Source organism: Aptenodytes patagonicus, chromosome 1 (assembly GCF_965638725.1).
Source record: "Aptenodytes patagonicus chromosome 1, bAptPat1.pri.cur, whole genome shotgun sequence".
Taxonomy (NCBI): domain Eukaryota; kingdom Metazoa; phylum Chordata; class Aves; order Sphenisciformes; family Spheniscidae; genus Aptenodytes; species Aptenodytes patagonicus.
In genome coordinates this window covers 54700424-54710346 of record NC_134949.1, presented here as the reverse complement: position 1 = coordinate 54710346, position 9923 = coordinate 54700424, and the positions used below count along the sequence as shown (strand labels likewise).

Here is a 9923-nt window from a genome sequence, read left to right as displayed (position 1 = left end):
CTACAGGCGTTTTGGGCTCTCACGGATACATCGCTGCCATACCCACGGACTACTCTTCCACTTCTCTCTCACCAAAATAGGTTTTATGGCCAGGGATTCAGCCCAGGACCTGCCCTGGGAACAGCACCGCCCAATTTCTGGTTTGTGTAGGAAGGAGTTGTCTTGTTAAGAGATGAAACCAGGAAAAAACAGAAGGGAAACAAAGAGGACAGGAATGATTTTTTTCATATCTGTTCCTTTTCTGTTCCTCTCCCCTGTCATGCTTTAAGGGAAAAATAAAAACTCACTACAATTTCCCCTCTCTCCAAGGAGATTTTTGCACAAAAAAAATAGATTTGGGACACAGTTTGCTCCTTTAAAACCAAAAGTGGGATTTTTTGCTACATATAATTAGAGATTGACACCTGCTTTCACTGCAAACTGAAATGACGCAAATTTTAGATATAAAAAGCTTTTGCCAAACATGTCCAGAAAGATGCTGATTTTGAAGTGTCATAACAAAAAGTTAGCATTTTCAATTAAAAACTGACACAGTAGTTTTTCATACAGAGAAAAATGTCAACTTCAAACAAGCATTTTATACAACTGATATTTTAAAAAACTATTTACTTGACAAAATTGAAAAGTTTCCTTGGGGTAACGTTGTCCTGACTTCTTTTTGTGTGCAAAGTTAAGCTTTCTACCACAAAATATTGATCCCCAAAACCTTGGCAGTCTCAGCCAAGTTCCTCCAGCAGGGAGAAGCTCATTCAGGTCTTCCTCAAAAGTCATCTCAAGCTTGCAAGAGACTGAAACCAACAGAAGAAAGAGGGGTTAAGGGCAGGAAGCCCAACTCTACAACAAGTTTTCCTACCAAGCCCTTAGTCTTTGCCTCAATTCCATCTCACCTTGGACCAGCACAGCAAAGAGCTGAGTTAAGGTTGTGAAGAGCCACACTCAGCTTCACCTCAGGAAGGCACCATCGGTAAGGCAACAGGAAGCACCATTTGCATTTATTTGCCAAAAGAGGAAGGAGAAGGAAGGTAACTATGTAGAAGCTTTAAGTAATTTGTAAATGGGAAGAAACAAACCTCACAAGCCTATAGTCCCACACATTCTCGCCACATCACTCAGCGGTTCCTGTTGGAGCCATCATCTACCCAATCCTTCTTCACCAGAGCAGCAGATGAGATGCTGCCCTCCCCACCCTTTCCCCCCTGCAGACCACCAGAGAACTCCAGCTCTCTCCACGCTAGGGAAGGAGGTTTCCAGCTGTTGAAGATCCAGGCCTCCCTACAGTGAAGGTGAAGCTCCAAGAGGTTTAGTTGTAATGTTTTATGCAACACCAAATGCAATATCCAATTATGCAATACATTATGTATCACATTTCTATTTATTTTTATTTAAATTATATACATGCAATATCTGATAGAAAGGTGGGCCCTGGAACTGGAGGAAACCATCTGAAGACGGGTGGAGATAGCTGCAAGGCCAGCTCATTGCTGATTCTGTCCTGGGCAAACCTCACAAGCAGTCACTTTTCGCTCAGTGGCTGAACAAAAAGAGAAAACACCCTCAGGTTTTTTTTTAAAACAGGATTTTAAGCTTCAGACTCCACACTGGAAACCTCAGCCTGCATGCTTACTTTGAAAGCACTAAACAAGTTTTGGTCACAACTTTAAATTCTTCAGCGAAGCTCAGTGTACCAGCCTCCTAGGACTGTCGGCACTGACAGAAGAGGTTTCAGACCCTCCCTGAAGATCTGGGCGAGGTTAATGCTGGGACCTGTAACATTTAAATGCTAAAGCCATGAAGCTCCAAAAAAATACTCATTGTGATCTTGAAAAGAACGGCCACCCTCCACCAGTACAAGCTTTCTAGACTACCATTTTAAGTGTTGCTGTGCTGGTAGGAAGAGGAGAGAGCTGAGCAAGTCCCACCCTCTCTCCAAGCATCTCTGAAATGGAGAGGGATTTGTCAGATTTGTAAGTATAGTAATCTAGCAAGGTTTCAGAGGAGAAAGTAACAGTAACTGTGCAATGACTGTATCCCACTGAAAGACTCCACCTCGTCAGTGTTGCAGGAGATGGGCTGCTCACAACCACCACAGGTCAGGCAGATCACTCTCCCACCGGCTTTAGATTAACCAAGACTTTTCTATACTGTTTTCCTCCACAGCGACACCATCTCTGTTCAAATGACTTCCACACCTAGTATCGCTGCATCAGACCTCCTTAAACCAGTGTTTTTCATCAGCAAAGCCAGTAAGAAATCCGTTCCCGTCAGGGTCACCCAACTCACCTCAAACCTCCACCACGCAGCAGTTCAGACTCCTTCATCCCCGCAAGTCACTCTAGCTCCCTGTACTTGTATGGCAAGAACTTCATTTGGCCGTTTCCATCTCAGGAGCCTTCACTTTGCCACATAAACATAACAGCAGTAAGCCTGGGGCAAAGGCAAACCCCAGAAAGAAGGGAAGATGAAGATCTTGCTCATATACAGCGCTCTCACACGTAGATCAGAGCATACTGAGGCTACACCGTTTCTTACACTGTAACCCAAAGCTATGATGATACTTCACGTTTCTCCTCTTTAGGAGCTTTGTCACAGCTATAAACGGAAGAGGACCTGAGAGCTGTTTACCATCAGCAGAATGTCCCAAAGTAAGGAAAAAGAGATGCTGGGATTTGGGAGAAGAGGAAGTTCTTACAGTTACTACATCCACATTCAGCCCAAACACATGATAACAAATCAGTGAAGTGGAAAGCACTTCTACAGCTAGCCATACAGCCATACATTGCTGGAAGATGTAAAGCAACAACTACTCTTAACAGACATGCATTCATGGCAAAGAGCACTTCATACTACTTGCTTTATATGTGTGAAGAATTCATGTCACTAGCAGCTGGACTGGAGGAGAGTTTATTCCCCACTTCTGTTAGGAGTACCTACAACCCCTTCAAGTAGGGCTGGTGACAACTACAGTCCCCAAACCCTTCAAGCACTGTGCCACCTCTCACTCAGTGTTTCTCAACACACGTCAGTTCTGAGCAGGAACAGTTTTTATTCCAGCACTACAGCTTTTCCCAGAAGGAATTAGTCCCAGACAATAAAATCCCACTCAGTGGATTTACATACGATGGAGACCAACAACAAATCTAAGCTCCTTTGCAACTTAAGGCAATTTCCATGCATCCTGAGGATGGGGACGAACAAGAAGCACCCAGGGAACTGTTCTACAATCTTTTCAAGTGTATTTTTCTAAAGATCCCTTGCACGGGTGAGGGAGGAAATTGGTGCATGACCCCTCTTCCCCCCAGAAGGAAAAAAGGTGTTCAAGCCAAAAATCTCCACAGCAGCATGGCCAGCTCTACAGAGCTGTAAAACACCCAAACCAAAACAGAAAAAACAAAAATGCAAAACCAAAAAAACCAAAACTACCACCACCAAAAAACCCAAACCAAAACAAAACCACCCCGCACGAAAAAACCCCAAACACCCTGCATTTTCCCTAAAACCCAACATCTTGAATGCCTATGATTAAACGAGCATCTCGGAAAAATACTTTTTGGACAGAGTCTATGGTGGAGGTGAAGGAAAACAAGAGTTTGGAGTTCAAGAACTAGAATACAAACTCAACTTCATGATTAAAAACTGTCATGAAAACTGGCAGTGGTGTTTTAAGTATGGTTAGAGCAGCCCTGTCAAGACACTGCATTTGTAAGGGCACATACCTACTCACACTTGACTTGCAAGTAGGAAATGGAAGTTATAAAGGAATTTATGCAATGGCTCTTCGCCTTACCTAGAAGGTGACATTATACTCCTTGCTGAACTCCAGAGAAACATCACTCCCTTATTAGATATTAAAAAGAAAAAAAAAAAGCAGCCAGAACCCTTAGTATCAGTCCAGAACTGCTGACCCCCAAATTACTACACTTGAATTGAGAATTTGTTGAAAATGCAACACAACTTCTTGTACCAACATGTTCACGGCTAATAACTCCCTTCCTTCCCTCAACACACATTCATATCCATTTTGGAGGAGGAATCTGGTCCATCCTCTTTCTCCAATTTCATCTCCACCAGACACCATCTACCAAATGTGTTGCTAGTCCTCGGTCGCCAGCCTTTTAGTCAAGCGCTGTTCTCGGCTTAATACAGGAAGAGCTGCATGTGCCCATACAAAATATAAAACAAGAGACCACGCACTGAGATGATCACATGGACAAAGCAGACACATGGATGCTTTCCTTTCAGTAAAGGTTCCTGTACAGAATTTCTTGTCGCAGGAAGAGTCCACCAACAATAAAAACCTCAGGAGAAACTAATTGAGCTCCACACGGTTGAACAGAGTGAAATGCCAGGTTGCTTCCCGACTGCGGGGGTTGCAGGAATCTGCATCAGACAGTAGATAACGTTAGGCTAAAAGAGGCAGACGCTGTCCCCCACCCCAATCAACCTGAACACTGATGTATTTTAATGTTATAACACCAATGTCACCCAGCAAGAAGTCTTTCCTGGTGGAGGGGAAGCACCATAAAGAGAAAAAAATTCATTCCAGTTGCAAACCTTTTCCTTAAGGCTAAGCTTAGTCAGTAGGCTGATGACACAAGCTATTTTATGGCAGCAGGGAGTAAGCGCTCTCCTGAGCGGCCGAAGCCTATTTTCTAGTGGTAACAGACCACAGGCATAGTTTTCCTTCAGTGCATGCTAAACTGCGCAAAGAGACTAATCAAGAACCGAAGAAGGCAGCAGCTTCAGGAATTGCTGTGGTACATAGGAAGCAATTACAGCTGCTTTGGGAGGCTTGCTTATTTTCAGGGTCAGGAAAGGCACCCTTCTAAAAGAGAAATGTTAAAGGTTGAAAAATGTCTCTCTAATAACAGGGGAAGGAGAGAAGAAAAAAAAAAAAAAAAAAGAAACAAGGCCCATTGCATCTTCACCAGCACCTCCAGCAGACTGTTTCCACTGGGCTGCTTCCCAGTGCCAGGGGCAGCAGCAGGCACTGCCACAGGAGAGGACATTGCCAGCCTGCGGTCCCAGTGGGCAGCGCTTCTCCTTCCACCACCAGCAGTTACAGCAGGGGATTTTGGAGGGGCTGACTTGGTGACAAAAACATTGTTTGCTTTGCAGGGGAGTGTTGGCATCAAAGGGTGTGCACATTCTCCCAAGTAACCAGGACACACGACTAATCTGCAGCAACGATGCCTGTCCAGAAACAGTACATGCAGTTCCTTAACGCAGACGGTAAATACAACACTAAACGACAACACGGGTAAGAGAAGAGCAAAAGCAGGCCGTCGCCAACAAGTGATGTTTTATAAAGCAGGGTATTTAGAGTCACTTTGTGCAGGTTCAACGCCTGGTTCCCCTGTCCAGCCATCGATTCAGGACTTGCTCCCACTCCCTGGACTGTGAAAGGCCAGTCCCCCCTGCCCCCATTAGGTGTCCACGGTTCAGCGATGTGAATTCCCTTCCTTGCCCCTGCCAGCAGCAAACATTTTAGGAGGGCAGCCAGCCTGAACTATACAGCTCACACCAGGTGAGAAATCCTTCTGCACAGGCATCTCTAGGATTTCAGGCGCTCTGCCATCCTCATGAGCTACGTCAATCCAGCACCCCAATCACAAGGTTGCTGGTTTTAAATATCTCTGCCTGGAAGTATAAGAGCCTGTTGGAGGCCTTCTGTATGTTAAGAGCTCTTCATCCCCTGTTGTGCAGTGACAGTATTTTACACCTTTAAGTGAGGATGCTGACAGAAACAGGGAGTTGTTACTAGAATTCTCTGCCACACCTTCAGACACATTATTGCATGCTATCTGTCCCAAGTGCCATGGCATTTAATTCAGAAAGTATAAACAAGTTTTTCATGCTTCAGATTTAAAAGGATACCACCAATAAAGGTTAGAGACAAGCTGCCTCTAGCTATTGCCATGAGTAAAGACAACAGAATCCCTTTAAAAATTTAAAGTGTGTATGCTTTTTCCACCCTTCAATACAGAAGTCACCATGCAAAGCAGTATTTCCATGAAAAAGTAGCTCCAGTTTAGATGAACAGGGAAAAAAAAAAAACCATTCAATGACATAGTTTTACCAGATGCAGTAATTAAAAATCCAAGTTTAAAAAAAAACAAAAAGCAAACAAAGTCATCATCAAGTTTTCTGTTTTATTTAAGATTTTAGTTTTAATTCTGAAGAAAGAGGTACATTTCCTTGGTTTTAGTTTTAGAGTCAGGTTATAACCATGTTTATTTATCTGTTTCTTTTTTCCTGTCTTTTCAATACTGCACAAACGTCCAGAAACTACAGGGTTAAGTAAAAGCTGCAGGCAGAGGAGGTCAGAGGTTGCTCCTGATGGTGATCATGTGGCCCCAATGCAGTGCTATCCCAGAGTGCCCTAATCAGGTGAATCTTTGTTTTTTTAAAAAAAAGAGAGAGACTGACAGAGGAGACGGAAAGACTGAAGTAAATATCACTCATGTTTCAGCTGCTTATAATTATATTATGTATACACTAGGTATTAAATCTGTGAATACTTTTAAAACATTAAAGTTTACTTTAAATCTAAAGCCAAAATTAAAGAAAAATCTTAATCTCCCCTCTTTAAACCACTCTTTAGCAACATGCCAGTTACTCATAGCTATAAGTGTTTTGTCTTTCAACACACTTCATGTCAAACTCTGACTGACAAAATCCCCTTCTCAAAAGAAAAACCAACATAGCAATTTCCCTGTGTAGTGCCACACTGAATGCAAAATAAATGCTAGGCCACTGCTTGCCCCACATGTTCAGTAACTTCATTTAAATTAAATACCTTTTTCATGTTTCTGCATTTGATTCTGCATTGTATTTTTTCCCCTACTGCAGATTGACACTTTTCCACTAGGCAGAAATACTCATGTGCAAAAGACATAAGACAGTAATACTCTCCTTAAGCATTGAGACTGCATTTTGATTTCTCTCTCTCTTTTTTTTTTTCCTTAGAATGATTAGAAAGTATTTCAAACAGTGTATTTCAAACACTGGCTCAGCAGAAACTTAACGAAAAGATACAGTCATGACCCTGTGATGGCATTGCATTTGGGGGGGAGGTTTGATCAGGAACTGGATTCTTCAGAAAGAAAGATATGACAGGGAACAGTAGGTGGGCATGGGGAGGAGTCAGGGTGGGACACTTCCTGCATTTCTAACGTTTTGGGTTTTATTTTTCTTTTTTTCTTTTTCCTCCTTTCCTAATGACGATCCAGCGCTGAGCTCTGTAGTAGATCTGTGGGGGTTTTACTGGGGGGTCTGAAGGCTGTCTGAAAGCCTGGGGGTGGGGAATGGAAGCTGGTGGGGTTTGAAGGAGGAGAGTAGGGATTCCAACTGGCTCTGTGCAGAGGGATCTGTGTGCCGAAGGGGTTACTGTGGTGCGTCTGTGATGGCGCCGCACTGGGGCCGTCCACCTCTGTGAGGGCCTGAAGAGATTTTAGCCAATGTGGAGGATTGTCATCTTGAAGGGTGTCTAAACTGTTTCCTGTGGAGGCTGGGATACCTATGAAGAGAAGAAAAAAAAACAGGAATACAGGCAAGTCAGAGCAGAAGCAATAAGCTGAGCACGAAGGAGGTCAATTTAACCTAACAAAAAGCAACAGTGAGAAAACATGATTAGTTTGTACAGAGAATGCATTTACATTATTATGTATAATTACCCTGCCCACAAAATATTTAACATTAAATCCAGATAGGAGAAAGTTCCCCCTCAGAGCACTTCATAAACCACACATTTTTCTATCAAACATCCTGCACAAGGACTACATCCCTGTTGACGTGATCCTACCACACCAAACTACCAGTACACTGCATGCTTCACCTCCTACTCTGCCTACCTGAATCATGCTTCAGCCTCTCTAACAGGGAAACACAGCCAGACAGCCTTATAAAAGAGAGCTTTATAAACAAGTGGAGTACGTCCCTTTTTAAATAAAAAAGTCCAGTGAATGCCTTCAATGCCTCAGGACCAGCGGCGCACATACCGGACATGCCATCCAGCAGAAGGGACACCTACATTGACCCTGTAGATAAGCGCTGATCCGCCTGACTGCCTGCAAAAGTCCCGGGCATGCATTGCAAAGGCCTAAGTGACACTTCGTTATACCTAGTGGTTCCACAAAAATTCCTGGACCCTTGAGGTTTTGTGGATGGAAGCTGGAAGAGACCACCGCATACTGACTTTTTTTTTTCCAGATGTCAATCAGTTTGTGCCAAATACCCATTTGATGGTTTGCCAGCGGAGCTGAAGGAGTGAGAAACGGTTACCTGTGATGATTGCGGGGTCCATCCAGCTGCCAGGGCTGTCCCAATTCAGGCTGTCGGTGGTGGCAGTGTTGGACGTTGGTACACTGTGGTTGGCGTTGGAAGGGGAAGAAGCATTGGGCAGTCCACCAAAGTTGATGTTAATGTTCGGTAGAAGTGCCCTTAGCCCGTCCTGCCATTCCTTCATATTTAAACTCTCTACAGAACTGCTGTTGTCTGGGAGATTTACCAACAAAAAAAAATGAAAGATAAAAAAAATAAAAAGCTGAAGTTAGAAACAGATGTCCTTCTTTGGTGGGGTATGGGATTTTGTTTTTACTTTTTAAGCTAAGCATTTAATACTTTCCCTGTCCAAAAACTAGGGTCAATGTTTATATGATTGATGAATTACTCAGAGGGGCTGGCAGGTTTTAAACCAAGTGTAAGGAGTGGGAGAAAGATTTAACTCCTCCTCCAATTCATATTTCCCCATTTTTTTTCCATTCAGAGACTCAAATAGTCAAGGGCACAGTGGCTCTCCCTCTATTACTAATAGGGGAAAACCTACCAGATCCTTTATGAGAATACTTCTGTTGCAAGCTAGATAACCCAATTCGACTGCTTTATTAATGGGCAGCAGGCTCAAAAGGTTTGGTTTTTTTGAAGTATATTAAAATGAAGAAAGGCTAGGTAGGGCTTTGCAATAGAAACCGAACATGAGGAACCAGGGAGGTGGAGGAATATCACAAAAGTTTTTTGTTTTGTTATAGCTCGCTCGTTCACAGCCCTACAGATGTTCTTCCGAAGGAAATGGTTATTAGGTTCTCATGAAGTTGGAGGGAGTGCAATTTCCTCTTGCAGTTGAAGAACAGTAGTGAAAATTCTTTAGAGACCTTTCAGAATAGTTCCCGACACAGCAACATCCTCAAAACTTTGGTTAGAAGCAAACCAGCTGGACACCAAAACACTCAAGTCCCAACTATTTGCCTAAATGTTTCAGGGCATGTATTGAAGAAGGACAACAGGATAATGTAGCTAATAGCACTACAGCAAATGATCCCTGAACGCAAATGACCCCTGAACACAAATGTTAAACCACACTATCTAGAACAGACTATCAGGTTTTACGATCCATCTCCTGCTTTAGGTATCTCAAAGCAAAACAAACCAGACACGAACATCCTAGTATTTACCAGCCAATACAGAAAGTCATACTTAATTAACTTGTGGTCAAATATATTTGAAAAGAAAGTGTTGGGTAGTATGTTGGCAGTATGCTCTTTTTGACAAAAACCTAGAATACAACTTTTCTTTTTTAAACCATCTCTGCCTGTCCTAATTAAAGAAAGGACCTTGATGTCAATCAGAAGTGTTACAGCAGGATCCTTACATAATACTGCTACTTCATCAACAACGAAAGAAATTCAAGTCTTCATGGAAAATTAGAGGATATCACTAACTTGCAACTCCGTATACTGGAGAGTGAAGAAAGCAGTATCACTTGCTATCAAAACCTGCCTTGGCAATTTTTGTAAAGCTGAATGCTCAGAAAGAACTGATGTCTCGAGCAATTACCTTTTTATAACTAGAGGGGAAAAAAAAAGCAAGTTCTTGAAATCCTGTGCTTTCATGCAGAACTTTCCTTCCCCAGGCCAGAGTTCTTTTAG

The 9923-nt window shown here is 42.8% G+C and overlaps 1 protein-coding gene across 8 annotated transcripts in view; it reads right to left on the bottom strand.

Moving 5' to 3' along the window:
• Nucleotides 1-6129: 6129 nt before the first annotated feature.
• CNOT4 (CCR4-NOT transcription complex subunit 4) overlaps nt 6130-9923 on the bottom strand; it is an 84059-nt gene continuing 80265 nt past the window's right edge. For 5 of the 8 annotated variants that reach the window (XM_076335595.1, XM_076335547.1, XM_076335563.1 and 2 more), the window contains 2 exons: nt 8281-8493; nt 6130-7516 (listed from right to left, as the gene is read on the bottom strand). In XM_076335595.1, coding sequence (XP_076191710.1) covers nt 7215-7516; nt 8281-8493 — 515 coding nt within the window. In that variant the 3' untranslated portion in view covers nt 6130-7214. The remainder of the gene's footprint in view (nt 7517-8280; nt 8494-9923) is intronic. The other 3 variants (XM_076335576.1, XM_076335583.1, XM_076335591.1) reach the window with 1 other exon arrangement.